Source organism: Meles meles, chromosome 4 (genome assembly GCF_922984935.1).
Source record: "Meles meles chromosome 4, mMelMel3.1 paternal haplotype, whole genome shotgun sequence".
NCBI lineage: Eukaryota > Metazoa > Chordata > Mammalia > Carnivora > Mustelidae > Meles > Meles meles.
Window position 1 is genome coordinate 32,058,441 of NC_060069.1, and position 24,282 is coordinate 32,082,722.

The window sequence follows — 24,282 nt, forward strand, 5'->3', positions numbered from 1 at the left end:
ATTAATGAAATAGAAAACAAAACCCAGTAGATCTGATTAGGATAGCCAAAGGCTTATTCTTGAAAAAGACTGATAAAATAGGTAGATCTTTATTGGTCTCCTCTAAGGGAAAAAGAGAAAAACACACAAGTGAACAACACTCGCCGTAAGAACAGGGACGTAACTAGACAGAGGGAGATCACAAATCTAATAGAACACAATGTTTGTAAACGTGTAAGGACGCTACCAAAATGTTCCTGGGAAAATGCTTGGTGACTGATGGAAACATGTGGAGGCAGTCTACTAAAAATGAGGAATCCTCTCGATTAAATTTGGGCACTTTTATCTTAAGGTCAAGGTCCCAGGGTGTGGCCCTGGGCAGGTGGGTGAGGCACAGAGAAGGTGGTGGCTAAGGGATGGCGGCCAAGGATGGGGGAGAGTTCGGCTACATTGAGAGTTTGCTCATGCACAACTAGATAGACCCGCACGTGCTCTTCAACGCTCATGAAGTACCGCATTCAAAGCCTGTCTTCAACATTCTAGAAAGGTTCAAGTTCGGCATTAGCAAAGAAATCACAGATCAAACTTCTGAATCATTTGCAGCCATTTTTTATTCCAAATGTGTATTTTTGTAAACCTGCATTTCCCAAACAGTGCAAGTGAATTAGAAGTGACTGCATAGACTTTAACACATGTGACTTTGTAAGGAGGAGCACCCCTCCCACCAAAATTCCTCAACGGAAATGTACATGGATGCATCAGTCAGGTTCTGGAAGTGAAATTAGCGTGGGTGTCTGCCATGCAATTAATCACTCTTAAAGCTTTTAAACTCACTCTGCCCATCACACCGTGCACATTAGAATTTTTTTTTTTAAACCTTAACAAAGTCTGAAATCTAGATCATTGTGCTATAAAGCATTGCACCACATGGGAAATTTGTCCATTATTCCCCTAATGTGCTGAAAATCAGAAGACATTCTAGAAGGTTCATCTTGGCCCTACTGGCTCTGTATCCTCCCTTCAGCCATTCTTTGTTTCAGAAAATATTCTCCACTCTGTATACCACCCCTCTATATAGCAGAACAAAACATCCCGGAAACCCCTGTCCATTGGAACATTGCTGAAATGACACTCACTGCCTGCCTTCTGTCTTGTACAGGGCCCTCTCCCTGCATGACCATCCTTTTGCAGCGCCTCTAAATTCTGGAAGTTTGAGTCAGGGCTAGTAGGTTTCACCAGATGCACATTTCCGACATGACTTATGTGTAACTGCACTTCCCTGGCCATCATGTCTTTTCCAAAAATAATAGTCGAATAACCTTCAAAACATGACCCTGCCAGGGTTTTAACAGGTGGCACACAGCACACATATCATGGGGGATCTTTTATGCTTCCCCACTGAAAACAGGTCCCAGATGTTCCTGCTAGTTTTCGGTTTGCTTTTAACCCCTTTGGTAGGCTATGCGTGACTCGGTGAAAGAGGGCTCTTGCATTTTCTACAACATGTCCCAGACTTTGGAATCCTCCTGGTGATGGAATTTTCCTGAAGAGCTGACAGAGAGCAGATTCCTGATGTGTGCCTGTCAGTCCCCATAAAGCCAGTGGACCCACTCCCTTCTTCTAGCGCCTCCTTGTTCCTAACTTCATGGCCTCTTCTTGGTGACAGGTCTAGCACTCACGGTGCGGATGTTCCCAACTCATGAGTCCTGTGTCAATGAAGCAGAAGCAGATCATTTTTGAACAGAAGGCAAGATTTTCCTCAATTTTGACCAAGGTCCTTTTTCATATTTAAAAACTGTCTCCATATTTCTGACAGCAAAAACCATACTGAACCCATAACTAAAAGCGGCAGCAGTTGTGAGACAGTATCTGAAAGGATTCCACAGTGGACCCGTACGAGTGGGAAGGTTAGAAACTGGAACGTGCTGCAGACTTTTAAAAGAATATTCTGGAGGAGTAACGCACAGATGCCATTCACCCTGTCTGCTTCCCCGGAGAGCCGACGGAGAGCTTCTGAGCTGTGTGGAGCTGGTAAGATGCCCAGCGGAGAGCAGGCTCACGGTGTGCTTGGCTTCTTTATCACTGTGTTAAAGCATTCCCTGTTGACTCACCTGTTACTCGGCCCCATCTAACACACAGAGGCACCAGCCTTCCCCAGACAGATTCCTGGAGTTGTTGCCAAAGTTTGCTTCTGGTGATGCCAAGGCCATTTTTTTTTTTTTTTTTTTTAACCGCCTTATGAAGTCTTCGTGATCTCCTGAGTACATGACTACTCACGTGGGTCTACTATTTGGAATGGACCAGAGGCAAAGAGATCCTGGCTCCGAGACTGCCCACGGGAGCAGGGTGAGTCACCCTCTAGCCCACCCCCAGTGCGTCTGCCCTCCCTTGTGGGAAGCTGGTTAGTGGCTCTAGGTGCGTTTGTCCAAAGCTGCTGATGGTGCTGATCCAGGCTTGCCACTGAAGAATCTTTAGGGGGTTTATGAAAGGACAGCATGACACGGTGAATGAGAATCCGTCGAAGGAAAGCTACACATGGGGTCTTCTAAAGGAATCCACACTCTACGCTCCTCTTGCAGGGTAGTCTGTCTCTCCGGGCAAAATGTGCCTGCAGTGTTCTCGGGGGAACTTGCAGCAGGTGCATCGTTTCTGATGCACTGCAGGGGCCCTATAAGAATCCTCGAAATGAGTGACTAAGACCCACTCAAAGCTGCCCTTACTACTTTGGAGAAAAGTCTCAGGTGGACTCTGAGAGCTGGTTTCTTTGCCTGCATCTGCCCAGCAGTTACCTCTGCGCCTCCATCCCTCCGTTAGGAGCAACATCCCTGACGTCATTCTAAGACCTGCCTCATTCATGCCACGGACCCTCTGGCGTGGCCATCTCTTCCCATATTCACCACGAGGGGACACGTAATACATACACCATCTTCCTGCATCAGAGTCAGCTGCGTAATGAGGCAAGAAAAGAAACTCATGTTCCATGCTGGGTTCACAGCTGTCCAGCATCCTCATGATTCTGCCCCAGCATGAGACGTCTTTGCAAATATGAGTCGAATATGGGCACGGAAAATCTGTCTCCTCTCTGGAGTTCTGTGTCTTTGCACCAATGTTCTCACACCGCAACATGTCAGTTTCCAGCAAACGCAGCCCTGTGAGAAAGATCCTTCATCTTCTTTCTTGTTTCATTCCCATTTGATGCCGTTTGTTAAGTGCTGGGGGCCTCCGTAGGCCGTAATTAGCCAGGGAGGACTCTGTGTTAGACCCTGCTCTTAGCCACGTGTTTTTTTCTCTCAGCAGATGGTTTGTGGGACGGCAGCCAGAGCTGCCCCAGTCACTGAGTGTTCACGATGGACCAGGTGCTGTGCTGAGCACACTACGCCCGTCATGTTATTGCCCTTTAAGAAAATCACCTTGCACTCTGAACCGGGCAGCAGTGCGTCTGATAATACACTGTCCAATGGGGAGACTGGAAACGAAGGCCACAACTCAGCATTCGCACACTCAGGGGGCAAGGTGCATGTCAGTGCTATGCCCAGATCCCTGTGCATCCTTTCTTTCACATTGTTTCTGGAAGTCCCCCGACGGTGGGGGCTGGGGTGCATTTCCAGCTCTCCTTTAGAGGACCACCTCTGGGCTATTGGAGCCGGTCTGCCAGCAGGAACCGAGAGTGGGACGTTGAAACCTCCCGTGGGTGCAAGAATTTGAAAGCTCAGCTTCCTTGCTTCACTTTGGGACTGGGGCTGAAGCTGCCCTCCACGGGATGTCCTCTGAAATGGCACCTTCACCTGATTTCCTCTCCTTTCCTGTCCTGCTTCCCTCACACCCCTACTGCTGTCTCCTGGGCATGGGATGCTCCCTTAATCAGTTACTTACATACAAATCCTTGTTTCAGAGTCTGCTTTTTGGGAACGGCACTTCAGACACTATTTTAAAAACAAAGGACAGGTTGAATGGTCATCTCTGGAAAGGGATCTGCAGTCACCAAGAGCTGGGACAGCAGGAAAGGCAGGGGAAGTGGAGACCTCTGAACTCAATGAAAAGGCCACGCATCATGGCATTCAGACACAAGTCTGGGCTCGGTGGGCTCCGATGTAGTCCTTGTGGTATTTGGACCCTGATGCATGATGTCCAGGATGAGACGCCCTTCTGAGGTTTACCAGATGACCAAATGGCCTTGCTCCAAGCTCTCATCTATCAATCCAAGTGGAAGGAGGGTGTGATGTCTGCTGTGTAGGTAATGGAGAGCAGACCTGTGCTGGGGTCAGGTTTTTCTATCCAAATGCCTGCTGGAAATCTCCCAATGAAAGGTACATATGAAAAACCACTTATAGTTCTTTAGCACATTACTTTGAACTTGACTCCTGGCCATGAAGAGGTGAATCGTCTCAGGGGTCTCGGCGACCCCACAGCTCACACGCAGCCCGGCAGCTTGGTGGATTCATCCATGAGGTTTCTTCAGATTATTTTATCCGCACGTCTCTTGTAACAGCAAGTTTCAAAGTACGATCAGGTTTTTATCCTTCAAAATTTGTATGAACACACGTGTCCTTCCAAGCTTTCAGGCTAGATATCAGTGCTTGAGTGAATTATAGAACTATTTAATAGAAATAATAAAACATCGATACAAATATAAAGACATAATCAGTATAAAAGGCTTGTATTTATAAAAATACTTTTAGGTAACAGTTTTCCCCTGAGGGTTGACCACGCACATTGCATCCATAAATATCGCTCAGCTCTGGTGCTTGCTTTTCCCAAGTTCGGAGTTCATCTCTGAAAGGACCCGGGTGGTGGCTCCAGTCCCGTGACCTGGCCGGAGGGGCTGCCCCAGGTTGGCTCCTGGGCTCGGTAACGTGAGGAAGAGAACAGCATCAGTGGGGCCTCCGAAAAATCTGGAGAAGATTCTTTCTTCCAAATATGGAAGATACAAAGATCAAGGATGACAGGTGAAATGACTGGGTCACGTGGCTGGTGTGGCAGGTCACTGGTTTTTCTGGACCCAGTCCCAACCATCTTCGTTCTCTTTCCGGTTTTTCTCAGCTTCAATGATTTCTTTGTACCTTCGGCGAAAGAAGCCCATCTGAAAGGCAGAGCGGGGAGTAGACAGGTTAGAATGCTGGAGAATCAGTAGTGGTGGCCCCCTGGGTGAGGAGGAGGGATGATATACTCCTAGACCCGGGCGGGCTCGGAAAACCCCTGGGATGAGACTGCTTTAGGAAAAGCATTTTTTGTGGTGCTACCTTCCAAATGCTTGGACTTCCAGCAGGCTATCTTATGACTGACGATTCCTTGTAAAGTGCTTCTTGTGGCGTGTTTCCCAAATGGTATGCCAGGGAACCCTGGTTACTGACCATGACTCAAAGACATTTATTTGGGAGCAAAACAGGTTTTGTGGTCAAATAAGGTTAGGAAATGCTGCATTCTTTCTTCCTTTGAGAGTGATGGAATGTACAGGAGAACAGTCAGAGTCTAATAAAACCCTTGGTAAAGGATCTGAGACACTCAGGGACTTGACATTTCCTGAGCTCATTTGGCTTTTGATAAACCCATTACTATCCTGGGACACATCAGTCGTTGGGTAATTGATAAATACTGCTCTCCCAGAATAGGCTGGTAAAAGTGTCTGCAGTCTACCTCACTGTCCCTCTAGATCTTTCTTGCAGACCTACGAGACGGGCCTTGCCTGCACCCCGGCCAGAAGGGTGGACTCCCCGAGATTTGGCACCTCACCGGATCCAGGATGGCAGTTTGCTATAGCTTAGTTCTGGAAACGCCTTCCCCTCTGATGCCTTACAGTTTTCCACATACTGGAGGGCGAGTTTCTAGCTCTTCTCACCCGGTCATCACTGACTGCTGGCGGTGAGCCATTTTTGCAGCCCAGAGCTGATCTTCTCAGGGCATGCTCAGGGGGACATGGCATGTCTCATCCTTTGTTCACGGGCCACTGTTTCTGAGGTCAGACATCCGTTCCTGCCTCTGCCCTCAAACATGACTGGCTGTGGGTTACTCCCGCCCCCTCTCTTCTTGGGTATGACAGCCCTCAGGTGCATGACTAGTTTCCCCGTGGAACATGCTGGCAGGGGTAACTGGTCTTACTGCATCTCTCTTGGCTTCCTTCTCTTCCCTATCTCACTTCCCTGCTCTGATCACTGTTTCCTGGGGTCACCTTGCGAATCAATTACCCACCCTCAAACCCCTGTGTCAGCCCCCTTGAATGGAGGGACTCCAACAGCCGCACACGTTCGGTCTGCTGTTGGCCAGTCTGTGGCTGGGAAGATGCTCCCCACCAGAAACGTCTGCAGCGTGCTGCCAAGAGTGAACGTAAGCCCTGCCCTGCGGGAGTCATCACGCAAGCCCAGCTCTCTGGCACACGTCTCCCCCAACTCCTTCACTCCGAGCTGAGCACCCACAGTCCTAGTGGTCACAACTCTTGCCCCCTGCCCCCAAGAAAGGGCTGACTGGCATTGCTGAAGATGAAACTGTCAAGACGGCTGCCAGGAAGCATTTCCACCCACGTCGCCAGGAGAGTCCCGAGGGTCCGCTTTGAGTGGAGTCAGGGAAGGGGTGGGTGCGGTCTGAGTGACTGGGAGGAGGCTTTCTTCAAACAACTGGCGAGGGCCTTGTGTTCTGAGCATCCCTCCTCATGGGCAGTTTTGCAGACAGACCCTGGCTTCCCAGGTTCTGCAGTCCTGGTGGTCTCTTCTCGGCACACACCAGAACCCCATTTTCTGAGCCTGCCCTCCATGTCCTGCCCTTCCCTCCCACTTTCTCTTTCCTTAAATCTCTACCACCTTCTCCCCTCTGCAAAGAATGTGGAGCAGGGGCTTGGACTGGATATTCTGGGAAAAAGCCCTCATAGCACACCGACAGAAGGTCAGAACGGCAACCCTCGCCTTATTAGAAAGGTCTAAGGCATTACGGCTTGGAACACTGTTACGATAAAGATGTGGTTGACGGGGCAAATGTGTCACAGGCACTTCTGTGCTAAAGAGCACATAATCATGAGGCTGAGCCTGGCTGTGACTGGGAATGAGATTCCGGAGGACAGAACTCTGCCCATGGAGGGTGGCCTGCTGGCCTGCTTCACTGGTCCCACGTTACGCACTCTTAGTTCCAGAGAAGTACTTTGTCTCTACTGTGGTGTTAATCAAGCCGGATTTCAGCTGTTCCCTTGTTATCTTTCCCATTCGTCTTAAGTCTTAGGACTCCCAGAAGGTAGGATTTCGCCTGTTTTGTCGCCGGAGCTGAGCATATCCCCTGAACCCGGCAGGAGTGATAAACGGCAAAAATGCCCACCATCCTGCTTTCCCCTCCTCCAGGCCCTTTACTGCAGGACTCTGCGGTGGTTCCCAGCCGGAGGCAGGGGCCGACTCCCTACCTTGAATCTGCACTGTGACTTGTTCTGACTATTCGGTTCCACACTTAGGCCTCAAGAGGCCTGGCATGCTTCTCCTTGCTCCCTGCCTGGCCTCCATGTGACTGAGTCCGATCTCAGGGAGAGTGCACCCAGCTGAGGCCTGCCTAGACCAGCCAACCCCCCAGACACCTGCAGGCGCACACATGACATGTCCAGCTGGGACAAGACAGCCCCTCCGTTCAGCTCAGCCCCGCCCACAGACCTGTGAGCTATGTGGGCGTTTGTCACTTTTAAGCCATTAAACTTTGGGGGTGGTTATGCAGCATGAGGTAGCTGATACAATACTCCGTGTTTTTTGGTCTGATTTACTGAGTGAATCAACACCCACAGGAAGAGAGGCAGAGGGACAGCTGATACAGTTCTGGGTCTAAGGAGCATCACTATGCCTTGTCCTGCTGCACAGACTTTTCTTGTTCATCTCCAAGCGGCACAAAAGTCGATTCACTTTCTCATGGCGATGCCAACATCAGGATTTGAAACAGAGTGCGCAAACCATCAAGCAAAGACTTAAGAGTACCTGGATTCCCTGTCTCATGTAGCTAGCATGTGCTCACGTTTAAGGGTGACACTTGTTACCAACGCTGTGAATGGCACCATCGTCTCCTGCAGGCATCTAGAAGCAAGCTCTTTTCTATCGAGTAGTGTTAGCATTAGTCCTAAGAATCACGCCCCATCCACACCTCTGGGATGGCTGGAACGCTGCTCTCAGAAACAGCCTTGCAAACTCTGTGCCCTGCTCCAGCACTGCAGCATCTCAGAACACTGTGTCCCACCTAACCTGTGTGTAGTCTCTTTGGTGGAAGGTTAGAGCTGCCACTGATGTTTGCCCTCTGTCTATGAAGCCCAAAGCCCATTTCTTAAAACACAATCCCCCCTCATGGTTAGTGAGTGCTAGGTACAGTAGTGCAGGCTGTGCACTGCTTGTAAAGGGGATGGTGCCCTTCCCATCACAGATATCGGGGACATGTAAATTCATTACAACTATCTTCCACCAGATGGCAGTAGAGTGTCATTTCCCCCCATGCCCCGCCCCACCCCACCCTCCGCTCCCCAACAACGAAACAAAATCAGCAGTTGGTTTTCTGAATTTTCTGACACAGGGAAGTAAAGTTTCTAGAGGAAGGAGTGCAGTTTAGTAGTCTTCACAAAGATGCCATATAGGCCAGTGGGGGTTCTGTCAGACTAATACACTTTCTTGCGCGATTGAGCGAATTCCATTTCTGAAAAAGAGAATATCACCTTTGTGCTTTTGTTTAGAGCCGAGTTTTGGCATTTGATATAGGACCCACAGCCCAGGCTTTGAGTTGCCCGAGCCATGGCCCACCATAACTGTGTCCCACCAGGCCTGCCCAGTGCTCAGGACAGATGCAGCAGAGGGAGCCCAGGGTTCTGATTACTGCTCACGCGCCAACTACCTCCTCCGTGTGCCACGGGGAGGTCATTTTCCGGCTGTGCTCCAGAGCCTGAAGGCATTCTGAGACCGCAGCTGAAACCCAGTGACAGCTTTTTATGTTGGTCCCCAAAGTAAACTCGGGACTGCAACTGTTTGCAAAGAGTTTCTGGACATTTTGGGTAAACTGAATTTTCCATTTTTATATTGAAGTACGGATATCGTAAAACATAAAGTCACACAATTCTGAAAATAAAGATAAACTGAGACCTCAAAGACCCATGCGGCAGGTCCTCCTCTCTCTCTGGCACACACTCTCACTCCCATTAGTCCTCACGGTTACTTCCAGGAAAACCTTTGAGACGTGCCGGGCAAACCTGTTTTTGCTGCCGGCCGAGCCCACTGGGAATGATCGATGAGGAGTTTAATAATCTGGACCGTCGGCAGCCACACACTCAGTTTCAATCCAACGGAGTCCATGTTGTCCTGCACTTTCTCTGGAACCTTCCAGGGCTTGCCTTGCCACTCGAAGGGCAAAAGGCTCTGTTTACAACTGTTCTATCTGTAGTGGAGGAAACATTCGTGGAAACCCTAGAGGAGGAGAGACTCAAGCCAAGCTTTGCTCAGCTGCAAACAAGGGCAGCAGTGTGCTTTCTGGCTTTTTGTCTTTGCTGGGTCCTGACAGGAGCCTGCAGCCCCACAGAGCAGCTCCCTGAGCCCTCCTCACAGACTCACACAACTTTCTGATGTAAATTTGTATCGAAAACCTGCCAGAAAACAACTAGGGGGAGAGCAGATCTCCTCTGAAGAACCCTACCTCTGGGGTCTGCACCAGCCTCTTCCTTCCCCGCCCCTTTCGGGGTGAGTGAGGGACTGGCTGCCCAACTGGCGTCTGGCCTCCTGTTGGATCCCCACCCCCGCCTTCCTGGCCCTTGGTTGGCCTCCTGGGCAGCTGTTCCAAGGACCTCGGACACGCTCCTTCTTTGGACTAACTCGTGGCCTCGTGTTTACGGGTCTCTTCAGATACTGGAGTATTTACACAGCATGTCTCCTTGAGAGGTCAACTGTACAACATCAGCCCCGTATTTACTTCTGAGCATAAACAAGTCCCCATGGAGTGTCTCTGGCACATGGTTTTAATTCAGACAGTGTGAAGGATGTTTGTGCGTGCGTGTGCACACATGTGCACGTGTATCTGTGTCTTCATTCTCTGGAGGAGAAGCAAGGATGGGTTCTCACAGCCCGGCTGGAGGGAAGGTGATAACCCGGTGACCCCGGGAGGGGCTGCCAAACCTTACACATTCTCTGAGCCATTTCACAGATTTATTTTCTCAAGTGTTTCTGCTTGAGGTCAGAAGTAAATGCTCTCAAATAAAAACCACGAACCCAAAGCCAGCTTTAAAGCAGCAGGCTCTTGGAACAGGCCCAGCGGAGGGTTCGAGGCCGCCCTTTCCTGCCACGGCCTGCCTCCTTGCTGCTTGGGAAGGGGAAGAGCCGGGGGGGGGGGGGTTCCAGCTTTTTTGGGAAGGGCCTGGGCACGGGGCTGGCAGGGTTGTGGCACCCCCCTTGGCCCCAAGGCATCTCAGCTTGCAAAAGGGGCAAAGAGGTGGGAGGGGAAAGGTTCCTCGGTTGAACGAGGAAGGGGAGGACACAGAATGTTTCTCCTCCACTGAGGGGTGGCCCGTGGGTTTTGGCAAACTGCCTGAGGGAGGGAGGGAGGGGCATTCAGAGAAACCGGGCCCTAAATGAGGCTTTTTCTTCTAAAGGGAAAACATCCCCGCATCTTCACTCTCTTGCCACCTGACTCAGAGGCTGGCTGCAGGACTTGACATGTGAGTCCCACACAAGGTTGTTGGCTCTGTAGGGCAATCACACTTTCTTCTATAAACAGGCCTTTCTGATTGTCGTGAAAAGGCATGAGGCCCGGGCCCAGGCTGCTTCAAACTCCGTCAGGAGCTAAAGGCAAGGAGAGGGGAACTCATTTGGTTTGTTCTCCTTTAAAAGAGTTTCACATTTCAAAGTTTTCTTCCTGCGTGGTGGCTTGGCAGGCTGCTGTAATCCTCACACATAAAGTTTAAATTATGGCTCCCAGTGTCTGCTAACATCCCAGCTTTGGGAAAGCTGGTTAGGATCCATTTCAGTATTTGAAAAAGCGTCTGGTTAGTTTGGGGCCCCGGTTGTGGATTTTGTGCCCGAGCCAGGGCCTGCTGTCGCCAAAGCCTGACGGTGCCTGGGATGCCAGCGGGCGGAACTTCGGGAAGGCCCTGGGGTCTGCCCAGAGGCAGACGGGGAGGCTGTGAGGGAGGTGAGAGCCTGGGGTCCCGCTCTGGAAGAGGCATCTGCTGACCGGTAAGGGGTTCCTACTGGAGACAATCAGCAGACGATGGGCACATTAGTAGCACCACGGTGACCGGGAGGAGGGCTCAGGGGATGGTGGTTCAGCACCTTCATCCGGCCACATCCTGCTCACCTCTCCAGGTATGGGTACTTGGCTCAGCCACCACGACTGGCCACTTAGCCGCATTTCCCAGAGGTCTTCCAGGCTGAGTAAGGGCTCTTTGGTTGACCGCTGTCCCTTTTCCCAGAGCCCGTCCCCCAGTAGGGACCCGGTGCTGTCTACTAGAGGAAGGCACTAGCCATCCCCCAGGCGCCCCCCCGCGTGCTGACCCGCGGGCCTGCGTGGCACAGAATTCATTTGCACGGCCACCTGCTCTGTTCCGTCTTCAGCACCACGCAACGATCGGTGTCTCTGTGGCACAATCCAGGGAACCACTATTTTTGGCTCAGCAGCTCGAGGCAGTGGCAAGCAACCGAGGTAGCAAGATCAGGGACTACTCTCAAGGGACCTTCAGGAGATGGGGCTCCATAAGGCAGAGGACTTGAAAGGGGCTCCCTTGGCTTCAAAGGCCCCCGTGAAGCAGGTCCCGGCAGCAGGGGCAGCTGGGTACACTTCGTGGCCTTCCCCTTGACAGGGAGGGAGGGAAGTACATGTGAACTGTGGCAACAAGCCTGAACCATGAAGACCTCCCATGGAAGTTAAATGTCCAGCTGGCCTCTAGCCCAGCTAATCAACAGACTTGTACACACTGGACTGTCAGTGTATCAGATCTCCATTCGCTACACCGAAGGCCCCCTTCTTAGGTGGCAGACACAGGAATCACAGTGGCTAGGGGCTCTGTAGGTGAAGTTTTAGGAATACGCAGGTCTTCCAAAATAATCCTACATTTCGCTTGCCGTTTCCAACCTCCTCTAAAGTCATCATTCTTAGCCGTTTAAGAAAGGAGAGGTTTTTCCCTAAGAAACTTCCCTGGCCAACCTCCTTTCTGCTTTGCAGTCTTGCCTCAAGAGATTACCCACCCCGAAGGCTGTGTGCAGACATGAGTGTTGCACTAAGGTTTACTTTTATTCCCTTTCCTTAAAGGAGCTCAGCTGCGATTTTACCTGTGATGCCATGGAAGAGGGAAGAGGTTCCAAATACTCTAAAACAATAGTGACTTTAAAAGAAAAGATTAAGAGTCTGCCCATTTTTCTGAACAATGTGAAGGCAGCAGATGGAAGGCGACCACAGACCCTTTGCCATTCTTCCTATTAAGACGGGGGGTCCAATCCCCCTCCTCCAACCTCGCATCTGGGTTGGCAAGTGACTGCTTTGACCAACAGAGGACGGGGGAATGAGGTTAGGTCAATTCTGGGCCAGCCTTTAAGAGAACCAGCAACTTCTACCGTGCTCTCTCCGGCCCTAAGCCATCACGTAAGAAGAGAGACCCCTCCCTGGGGAGGTTCTGAGTCTACATGGAGAAAGAGGGGTTGCACAGCAGAGCCCGGCCTCCCAGCCATCCTCACCAAGTGCCAGCAGTATGAGTCCCCCAGACAAGACCAGCCACCAGGTAAACGTCACCGAGGGACCCCACTCAATGTCTTGGGAAGCAGAAGAATCCCGCAGCTAAACCCTTCCTGGATTTCTGACCCACGCGTTTGTAAGATATAATGTAATGGCTCCTGGAAGCCACTCAACTTGGGGGCAGTTTGTGACGTAGCAGTGGCTCTGTGGTACAACACCAAAACCCACAACGTGGGCAACAACTCCACCACCCACCGTGAAACCTAGCCGGAGTGAATGCCTTTCGGGTATCCGCCTAGCTTCCTCCTTTCATGCGACTTGGCCCAACCCCCTGCTTCCAGTCACAGTGGTGGACCCTCTCTCCCCCAGACTTGCAGAACTGGGAATGAGAGCTGGCTGGTCGGCCTGGGACTGGGGCTAGAAGTCACTGAGACATCCTTCTCAGGACAAGTGGAAGGAAGTGTGGGGAGAGAGGTCTGCTCTGGGAGAATGGGATGCAGGTGTGCAGAGGGGCCGTGGTGAGGGGCTGTGTGGGACCGAGGGAGTGAGGGGAAGAGGCGTTGTCTGGCTTGGTTTCCAGATGCTTTCTGGGTCTGCATGTACACGTTTCCTTTGGGGTCTAGGCATACCCCTGCATCCTTAGAATTCTCTTTCTTGCTTAAATGGCTGTGAATGGATTTCTGTTTTCCTTCGTTTGTTTGTTTTTGCAACTGAAAGAAAGGGCCTTGGTGAAGTCTGAGATAAGTATGTTCGGCCCTGGAAACTGAAGGGAAAGCTGGCCAGACCAGTGAGGGGACAAGAATGTCCTTCTGCTGACCTTCCCCCTGCTGGGTGAGGGCGACTGGGAGTGACCCAAGCCCAGTCAAATCTCCTATAGGCACCACACACTCAGAATGCCTCACACCAAGCAACTCTTTCTCCAGAATGACTTCAAATCCTGCCTTCCTTACTTTGGCTACGGGAAACCATCTATTGTCTCAGCTAAAAACAGCGAAGCACTGCTACTTTCCTTCCTTCGGACCTCCCCAGTCCTGCCTGCCTGCTCGCATTTGCTCTCCTCCCCGCCCCCCGTGGCAACTGCCCTAGCCCCCACACTGTCCCCGGGTCTCTCTCCTGAACAGACCTGGCCACCCACAACTCTGCCTCCAGACCCTCCACGCCTCCCCTGTCCCCGGGGCAGCAGGTGCTGCCTCCAAGGCAGACAATCTTGCTGCAGGCCGCTGCCAGCCTGGGACACGCCTCTCCACAACCTGCTCACCTTCTCACCTCCCCCTTCCTCCCGGAGGGAATATCCATCTCATTTACGCAACGTTCTCCGACTTCTCTCAGGTGCTTCTCTGTGTTAAGCTCAGGACCAAGTAAGCATTTTGCCTGTGTCTTTTCTATACCTCAAGCTGGAGGTGAGGGTCTCCGTTTTACCGAGGAGGAAACAGGGTCAGAGAGGGCGACTCTCCCAGGTCTCACCCTGGTGAGCGCACAGCCGGGTTCTAGTGCACAGCCCTCAGCCGGCAGAGCGCAGCTCTCACCTCCCACATGGTACTCCATGGCTTTTCCGTCCCCCTTGGGGTGAGGGATTAACGGTACCTTCTTCCCAGCTTCCGAGAAGCTTGTGCACACTCATCTCCCTCTACTACGTTTATAGGTCTGCGTGCCACGTGGGGAAGTGTTCCAGGGCAGGGAGGAGGCACAATCATCGTCGTATCCAGCTACTACTCAGTGTTTGGTTCAAAGCAAGTGTTCAGTAGATGTGAGCGGAAATGAAATATTGCTTTTGGATGCTGAGCAAAGTGGCTTTGAGCCCACAGCATATCCTTCAACTGCATCCTTCAGGCTGTTTCAGACCATCGTCTTCCACCTCATTGCTAATGGCAAGACCTTGTCTGGGGTCAGCGCCACCACCTGCTGCCATGACTCTGCTCTCCCTCTCAGCCCGCGGTAGAGGGTGGTGGCTGCTTCTCGGGTCTTGGCTCTTTGGATCCCATACAGCTGGGGGACATCCGGGTCCTGGCTACCCCATGACAGCCATCTCTTGCAACTGTGTTCTTTAATAAACACAGCGGAAGCAAAGCTAGGTAGGAAGGAAGGAAGAGCCTGTGCACAGTGCTGGGACACACCCTTGGGTGGCAGAGCCCAGGACGGTGGCCAGGAGGAGGGCACGCTCGTCACAAACAGGAATGGGGCGCGGCCACCACACTCCCCACTCTATGTCTCCGTCTGGTCTCACGCACCCAGCCTTGGAGGATTTCCTCTCATCCAATAAGCCCAGACAAAGGCAGAAGGAAGAAATACACCCCGCCACCCCACACAACCAACCAAAGCCCCTTCTGTCTTCTCAGATTCCAAGCACTGAGCTGGCTTTGCTCTCTGCGCACAGACCAGAGGCGGTCCGGGCAGGAAGGAGTTGGAGGACGGTGGGGAAGCTGACAACCTATCTGGCCACACAGATCCCACAAACGACCAACTGGCAGATTTTTTGTTTTTAAAGGTAATATCCACTTCTGGCAAATATATAGGAAAACGGACACTTTCGATACAGTGCTTGTGGGCGGGTAAATTGGCATAACCTTTTTAGAGGCAATTTGCAGCATGTAATAAAATGCTTATAGTGTGCATTTCCTTTGACTGGCAATTCCGTTTGTAGGGTTTCGTCTTAAGCACATAATGAAGAATTTGTGCAACTATTTGGCTCTTGAGGATATTCACTGTGGCACTGTTAAAGGAGGTGTGAAACCAGGAACCACCTAAATTCCTGCGTCCTGGCGTTGGACGAGTGAGGGCAGACTGTGCAGCCTCAGGACTGCGCAGGCAGGGGGTTTTTAACGACATGGAAAGATGTTCACAGCACTGTGTTCGGAGAAGAAAGGGCACATGGAATGAAAAGCACAGGAACATAAGATAAACTTATCTTCAAGTCATGTACTCAATGTATTTTCCATGAAACCTCTAGACCCTCTTTCAGGTGACATAGCTCTAAGTTCAAAGCAACGAGCCCGATTGTGAGTCTGAAAAACGTGTAATAAAAACATGGTTTTTCCTGTTCCTAGACTTTTGGATAAAAGCATATTTATTAAGCTTTTTTTTCCCCCCAGAATTAAAAATTGGATCCACAGTTTTGACTTTAGAGGTCTTGTACCTCAAAATATATCGAGGACATTACTGGAAAATTCAACATCCTAGTCAAACATATGTAGGTCCCAGGAGAGTGCTTGAGCTATGTCTTTACGCAGTGAGAAGGTCACGAAGAGACAATGCTGTTCATTGTGGTTATTCTGGGATGTGGACTCTTGAGTGTTTTACAACTTTTTTTTTTTTCTCACTGACATGTTACAAGGTCTGATGGATGAATACAGATTATTTTGTAACCCAAAAGCAGCTGATTATTTGAATCTAAAGCATCTGTCCATAATGATGTAAGAGGCCATTTCCACCTGCATCTGAAGTGCGGAAGGAGCCCTGGAAAAGCAGAGCTGTGGCGGCAGCAAGCCCCAGCTGGGGTCCCTGGTGCTATTCTAGGAGACACAAGAGCAGCCAGAGGTTCCCCTCATCTGGAAAACTACTATCCAGTGGAAGAGACACACCTTCGTTAGATAATGACTGTGAGGTTGTTACCGATGAACAGAGAGGCTCTGAAGTAAAGGGGCTCCAGATCTCTGAGAGTGTGAGGCAAAGAAACCATAAGGTGAGGACATGCCCTTTTTCGAGAAAGTGACAGGAGGCAAGAAGGATGGGCAGGTGTTCCTTGGGGAAGGAGGCGGGGCAAGTCTATCCCTTGGCTCACCTACAAGGGTTGGGAGAACGGACTGACTCTTTAGGGCAGAAATCATTTTCCTATTCCACATGGGTAAAGAACAAAGAATTGTCCTGCAATCCCTTTGCTTGTGTGTGTCTGTTTTGTAAAGTAAGTGGTGAGCCACCCCAAACCCCGCTGTTCCTCCCCAGGCTTCTGTCGTGGCGTCAGGCCCTGTTAGGAGCGGCAAGAAAGGTAAGAACAGACCGGGGCTGAGACGTTTGCTGTCCCTCTAAATGTCCAGCCCCCCGCTGTGAATGGCCTCAAGAGGAGCCAAGATTCCATCGGCGCCTGCAAGGGACCCTGCCCTCCCTCCACTGTACCTGCACTGTGGAGGAAGTTCTAACCGGACACTTCTTCCAAGAGCTCCCCCTCTGGTGAGGCGGAGGGTCGAGCATCCCCGTGTGGGGGCTCTGTAGGCCCCCGATCACCCCACTCACCTTCCAGAGCAGAACAGCCAGCAGCAGGAAGATGAGGATTCCCACCAGCAAACTGATGGCGATGATCCAGCCCACCACATAGCCCCGAGGCTCCAGGTTGTGCAAGGCTTCGAAGACCACCTAGGAGGCAAAGCAGAAGTGGGGATGATTCTCAGATAGAAGTACCCAGAGCATGACAGAGCCCGGCCAGGGCTTGACAACTGGAGGGAGCTACATATCTGTCCAGACTGTTGTGACCAAAGCCAGGATTTTGGTTCAGCGCTTTTCTGCTTGTAGGCTGATGGATTTTTGACAGGATCGGAAAAGGCCCTTGAAATCCAAGTCCCAGTTCTGGAAAGGGTTGTCACAACAACAAGCCTGACTTCAATATCGTGTGGTAAGTGTCTGAGAGGACGTACTCCGTTCTTGATTCAGGCAATGACAGTCTCCCTTTCATTACCATTTTGCAACGAAGGGCGTGGGCATGCCCTCCGTGTAAGACTGTACTCTATCCAAGTGTTCACCTCACGGGTAGCTTAGGACAATCATTTGATCAATGCCCATTGCCTGACAGACTGCCACTCCACTGGGGCCAGGACACCATCTGTCTCGGGTCTCATGGCTTCACACACAGCAGGCCCTGCCTCCTGAAGCGCTGGGCTCTGGGTCTCCACGGGAGCCACATGCAATCCTGGCCCATGCCATAGGGAGGCCAGTTTCCCCAAGTTTTCTGGAAACTCAGCGGTACTCTGGACCTAGCCATCGACCTGCAAGAGTCAACTGGGTGCTTCTTTGCCTCGTTGCACATCTGGCGACACAGCAGTGGTGGTCTGACATGGGCCGTGTGCAAGGATGTACACTGTGAAAGCCGGCAGAGGAGTCAGGGCCCCCGCCCCCCTGCCAGAGAACTGATTGCTCAACACGTATTAACACTAACTGTACCCTTTGGCTCTGTTTTAGCCTCAATGGTCATGGTAGAGTCTGGTTTTGTAGAATTCAAAGCAACCATTGTGTCCTCGCTGTTCAGTAACCTTCCCTACCATCCACTGTCCACTCGAGCTTGCTGCAAAACAGACAAAAATCTCATGCTGGGCAGTCATTGTTTCCTTTGGCTGCCCGGCTGGCTCCCCTCCCCCTGCCGGGTCTTTGTCCAAGCTGGGTCATCCCCTCCTTGGGGGAAAGCCATCTAAAGCCAGCTGGACGCCAGAGGCTCACGGAGGCTCCGCCTTTGCCGAGAAGCCTCATTTACCCTGGGAGCCCGCCGTCCTGCCCTATCTCCCCCAAACCACACGGGGTAATGGGGCCCAATACTGACTTACAGTGACCAGCACTGTTTATGTCTCCTTTTAGAGCCTTGCTCCCAGCTCTCAAATTCTTCCCAAATGGTCCTCTGTGTCAGGCTTGATGGTTTTCTTGCCATCTCTTTTCTAGTTCACACAACCACCCCATGAGGGCTTCAACACCCGCTTTACAGACTGGGACCACGGAGGCCCAGAGAGGATAAGCCTTTTGCTCTGGTCTGTGTTGTTTAAGTCAGGATTTGAACTCAGTCTAGCAAACCCCAACCCCCCAAATCTGAGCTTGTCAACATCACACCACAGAGTGCCTAGCTGACGGCGGCTCTTCTTACAGACTAGCCCTTGGTTAAATGGACCATTTTTCGGCTGTGCCCCGATGATAAGGAAAGCCAAGTGCGAGCATCTCGATCTCACTGTGTCCATCCCCACAGCTCTGATAGGAGGGCAGGTGTGTGCAGGGGGAGGGGCTGGATGGTCATTCAGGATGCAGAAAAGCTGCCACGGTCGCACCTGCAGACCCTAAATCCAAAACATTATCTCCAGGAAAACCAGGCAGAGCAGAGACCATCCCTTCCTGCATGGGGACAAGTGAAAGAAAGCCACCTACACACACAGTAGTCATTCTGGGAATGGAAAGGAGGCCACCTTGAGGCACATACTCACTGGCTGTGTGACCTTGGGCAAGGTACTTTCCCTCTCTGAGCCTCATTTCTCTCATCTGCAAACTAGAGGTAAAACAGCACCTCCCTAGGGAATTCAAGGGGACAATGCACATAGGGTCCTGAGTCTAACACCTGGGAGGGCCCATCCTTGAAAAACAGAAGGAGATTTTTCCATCAGTATTGGCAGGATGGTATTTTTGAGGTTATGCATGCTTGGCTACTCTTTAATTTAAAAAACTACAACATTTATTGATGTCTAAGATGCAAAGAGAAAAGAGAACACAACCCAAGGCACAACTCACTAAACTTTGATATACTGCATGCTAAATGCACGTGTACTCAGCACCCAGAATAAGAAAGAGAACATGTCCAGTCCCCCCAGATGCCCCTTTGCACCCCCTTCCTGCTAACACCCACATCAAGCAAAACCAGGAGCCTGAATTCTCGGGCCTACATTAGCTGTACCTGCTTCTCTCCTCAGTCTATCTGGGACGGCACAGTGTGTCAACTCCTGTGTCTGGTTTCTCCTTCTTCATCATCATCATCATCTTCTCTTTTTTTTAAGATGTTATGTATTTATTTGGGAGAGAGAGCAAAAGCAGGAGGAGAGGCAGAGGGAGAAGCAGGTGCCCTGAGGAGCGGAGAGCCCCACATGGGGCTCGATCCCAGGACCCCAGGATCATGACCCGAGCTGAAGGCAGATGCTTCGCGGACTGAGCCACCAGGAGGCCCCTGTGTCTGGCTTCCTTCTCTCAATGTCGTTTCTGGGGGACTCATCCAGCATGTTTATGCTCACTGCTGTAGAGAACTGCCCCGTGTGAACGCACTGCAATCTGTTGATTCATCCTCTCCCTTTAGGGGCTGCCACCAAGAATGTTTTCAGACATGGAGCAGCCCTGAAGGGGGTGTGAGGTAGCGGCCCAGAGAGGGGGTCTGAAGTCTGTCATCATACGCCCACTGCTTTCTATCTGGTCCAGCTAGAGATTCCTGTCTTTAAAGATGGATGCGTACCTTTGGGTTCTTGCCCCTAAAAAGCTGTGGACTGAACCACCTCCCACATTCAAAATCTCTCGTGGGGTCTAGTACAGATGAGCCTTGAGACACTGTGGCCAACAGGTGCGACTTCAGGCAACCGAAGTACTGCTCTCAGTTTCCCTGTTGTGAAATGGGGGCTTTAAAGGGAAAAATCAGGCAGTGTTGTGAAAGCGCCTGGTGCTTGGTCACGTAACACAAGGCTGCGAAGCTTCCTTGACGGTAAAGTGCTGAGGCAGGCCGTGAGCGCAGCGTGGGCCGGCCGTAGTCCAGCTCTTTCCAGAGCACCGAAGGCTTCTTGGGGACCTAGCCTGCCCCTTGCTGTGCGAAATCTGCATCCCCAGCAAAGCTCTGGTTTTGTGGATACAGACACAGTCAAGAGTCCCCACTGCAGTTTAGTCTAAAAAATTCTGCAAGAAAGCCCTGACACTTCCCCGGAATGTGTGTTTAATCTTTTCTTATTTTTAGCGATGCTGTTCCTCCTCTTGGATGTGCATCTTGTGCTTTGGCAGAGATGGTCCCTGCACGTCAAGACTCTAATAAGCCCATCTGGGGGAGAAAATCAAGGGCGTCCTGTGGTTTTAGGAAGTCACGTCTCAGATAAGACCCCAAAGGAAGACGCAGCTGCTGGACTACAACGGAGGTGGGATGGGGGGTCAAGAAGCAGTGACCCTGAGGCTTCGTCTTCACCACTGATGAGCCGGAGACCCGAGTCAAACCCCTGGACCTTGTATCTTTTCTCTGTGTTTTCTTGTTTCCGTCCCGTCCCCGGTCTCTGTCCCAGGTCAGCTCCTGGTCCGCATTCCCTGCATCATTTTGGGAGCCCTGGGGAGGCCCCCCTGCTGTCAGGAGTGTCTGTAAAATGCAGGTCTTCTCTTGCTTCTCTGCTTACACTACCGATGTGAATACACCATTCCGGGTCCCGGGATCTCTACAGTCTGGTCTCCCTCCTGCCTTGTCAGCCCCTCACCGGGCAACCATTCACATCCTAGCCAGTCTGCGTCAACTTGCCTGTGGGGCCCTTGCTCAGGCCCCTTGGAATGACCTTCAGTTCTTGTCCACTTGGCAAACTCCAAAATTACTCATCTTAAAAATGTACATACCCTTTGGTCCATTAATTCTATACTTGAAAATTTACTCAAAGGCAAAGAAATATAAAATACAGAAAAAGTTTTGCCTCCAAAGATGTTCACTGCACAATTATTTATCCTCATGCAGAACAGAGATTTCCCCAATGCCCAACAATAGGGCGACAGGTAAGTCAGTAAATAATTATGGTTAATCACAATGTGGACTTCCATAGAGCTATTCAAAAGGATGATAATAAATCGGGCTGTCAAAGCACAATTTTCAACAAGCTGAAGACATGCCTCTCCCACAAATACAGAGTGAACACCTGTTAAAGACGTATTTAATTCATTATGAAGGGGGATCAATGGGATGGTGAAACTAGTTCAAAGAAGGATGGTGAAAATCAGATGCAAAACTGGGTAGTAGCCCACAGGGCGCTGAACTACAACCTTTGGGATTTTATTTTCTGCCAGAGAGAGAAGTCATTTTCCCCTTTACTGGCAGAAGGCATTTATAACTGACCAGTCTTCTACAATCAACTTGTAACGTCACAGAATCCAGGCTCTAGAGTGTTAGCCAGCCCTGCTAAACCTTTTCTCAGATTTCAGTGTATCGAAGATCCACATGAGGAACCTGGTTACAATGCAGATTCTGCATCTCTGAGATTGGGTTGGGGCCCTGGGAATGTTCCAGTCTACCACTGGAAGGACGTGCAATCATCTTTTTGCCTGATTTCCACGTTTTAAGTACTTTTGGAAAACATGATAACAACATGGGAAAAATGAAAATTTTACAACGTCAGGTGAAAAAAATGAGAATATCAATTTACTGTCTAGATCACATCAGCTTTGCAGAAAAAAATGGTAGGACATTTCAAAAGTACACAGGTGCTTTTTGGTATAACGGGCATTTTTTTTTTCTTTTTTCTACATTTTTGCTACTAAAATTTTTTCTTAACTGAGCATATAAAAGTCAGGTTAAAAAAAAAAATGAGAGAGACTGGGCTCCAACATCTCCTGTTCCAAGAAGCCTGACCCACCGCCTCTCTTTTTGGCAGAATTAGTCATTCACTCTCTGAGCTTTAGGAAACCACCTCTTTTAGCAGAGAAGACCTACTGTGGTATCCCAGTGGCACAAGCAGAAAAAAGTGGAGGTTCTCCGGTTGTAAAGAAGGTAGGCAGCCAGAGCCTAGCCTGCTCAGCTCCCCATTTGCAAACCTGTCCCTCCTTACCCCACCCCAGCAGGCCTGGAACCGGCTCAGGGGTACCCTTGGCTCCATAACACTTAGTTTTAAAACCATAGCTAAACACTTGGCGGTCCCGGCCTGAAGTCCTTCTCTCTCTGTCAGGCAATGATGTATCTCCCTGCTGGTGGACTCCAGCACCCTGTGGATTTTTACAGAACAAGATTCCAGATGCATGTCCTCCTGTCGCCTAAACCAGGATCGTGATTCACGATGCGATTCGTGAGTGCACACATTAATAAATTAATCAATGTGTGCACATTAATAAATGTCCTCTTGGCTAGAGCATGAGATGAGGCATGACGGTGATTCAGTCTGTAACAGAGGCTAGGGTTTGAAGCCCAAGTCTCTGAGTGTGCTTCCTGTCTATCTCAAAAATGTATTTGCAAATGTGATTTCTTGGTGGGGAGTTCCGGCCATGCATCCATCCATCTGCCCACCCACCCGTCTGTCCATGCAACCATCTGTCTATCCATCCATCCAACCGTCCATCCATCTAACAAAGGTCTATGCGGCAGCTGCCACGTGCTGGGCACTGTGGGGGTTCCGTGATGAATCGAGCAGGCAGTCCTCACGCTCACAAAGCTTCCAGCTTTTAGAGAATCCTGACCAGTTAGTTAGACACATAAATGTGAAATCACAATTTTGACAAGTGCCCCAAGGGAGAGGTTCATGGTGATGAAAGACTCTGAGATAGGGATGGAAGTCAGAAAGAGTTCCTGGGGGAACTGCCTGAGCTGAGGGTGATGAGTCAAAAGCAGGGGGAGGGGCAGCATTCTAAGGAGAAGGAGAGTGTGTGCAAAACCCCCGTGGCAGGGGTGGGACAGGGCCAGAAGACTGTGGGTTTGGGACAAGCAGAATGGACAAGAAGCCAAAGGAAGATGTTCAAGATACAGCTAGAGAGCTAGGAAGGGCTGGAGGCTGTGTTAAGAATCATACGCCTTATGTTAAGAGGAATGGGATTATGATGCAGGGTTCTGACCAGGGGTGAAGGACATGGTCTGCGGTGTGCCAGGAGCACTTAGCCGAGGAACAACTGTAGATTAGAAGGGAGAATGTCCCACGGTGGGGGAGGGGTTCAAGGAACAAACAGCCCGGGGAGCAGGGTTGCAGGAAAAGTGGCGCTGGGAAGTGAATGCTTCCGGTAGGAAAGGAGGGGAGGAGAAAGGGAAAGATACTGAGGATGAGGGAGAGGCAGGCAGTGGAGGCTGGCAGGAGGCTGAGAGACAGAAGTTCTGAGCAGTGAAGGGATGGGTGATGGCACGGCCGGCTGCGGACTGAAGCCAGAGGGTTTATGTGCTAGGTGTTAACCAAGAATACAGAGGAGAAGGAGGAGGCTGAGTGTTTGTCTCCACAGAGGCTTTGAGGAGGACAGACACCAGGCTGGGACCACAGCCGGCCCAGATACAGGGTGTCCTGCCTGCCGCTGTAAAGTCTGAGGTACCCGAGGCTGACAAGCTGGTGTCAGGGGACCACTGGGAGCCGACTGCCAGAACCAGGGTGCTCGATTCCCTTCTGTGTTTCTGGAAACTTTTACGTTCCCACCACTGCAAACGGGCCTCATGTCATAGCCAGCGATGCTCAGGTCTCTGGAAGGCCTGAGGACACGACCACAGTGGGGAGCACCCGGCCCAGGCCTCTGCTGGACCAGGGTTTCCAGTGCTGAGACTCCCCAGAGGAGGTTCAACCTCAGACCCAGGTCGGCTGAAGGTCAGTTGCAGCGGCCAGATGCTCTCTGCAGTCCACCCCACACCCGTCTCACAGAAAAGGAATTCGAGTACAAGAAAACGTGGACGGGGAAGAACATCTGGGACAACGAAATGACATTTCCACCTGCTTCCGATTACATCTAATCGCCAGTGAGGGTGCGGAGGAGGGAGGACGGAGAGACGGCTGTGGGGGCTGGAAGAAATGTTCCCGGCAAACCACGTCTTAAACTGCTCTCAGAACACAGCCTTTGGGAAGTGCGCGGCTCAGGGGAGCAGGGACACGGAGGGAGACAACGTCCAGGAGCAGAAAATAAACCGCACATCTGGAGAGACTGAGGCTGTATGCCTACGCCAGGACATGCAAGATGCCAGAGCCGCTGAGGCCGCCAGGTGCCGGGGTTCAGAGGAGCCTCGCTCTGTTTGGAGGCGCGGGG

At 51.1% G+C, this 24,282-nt stretch overlaps 1 protein-coding gene across 1 annotated transcript in view; it reads right to left on the minus strand.

The window, feature by feature from the left end:
* Positions 1–572: 572 nt before the first annotated feature.
* The window catches only part of ITGA9 (integrin subunit alpha 9), a 344,297-nt gene continuing 320,587 nt past the window's right edge, over positions 573–24,282 (minus strand). Inside the window, exons 27-28 of the mRNA XM_046001922.1 lie at positions 16,855–16,974; positions 573–5,059 (exon numbers count right to left, since the gene is read on the minus strand). Coding sequence (XP_045857878.1) covers positions 4,961–5,059; positions 16,855–16,974 — 219 coding nt within the window. The 3' untranslated portion in view covers positions 573–4,960. The remainder of the gene's footprint in view (positions 5,060–16,854; positions 16,975–24,282) is intronic.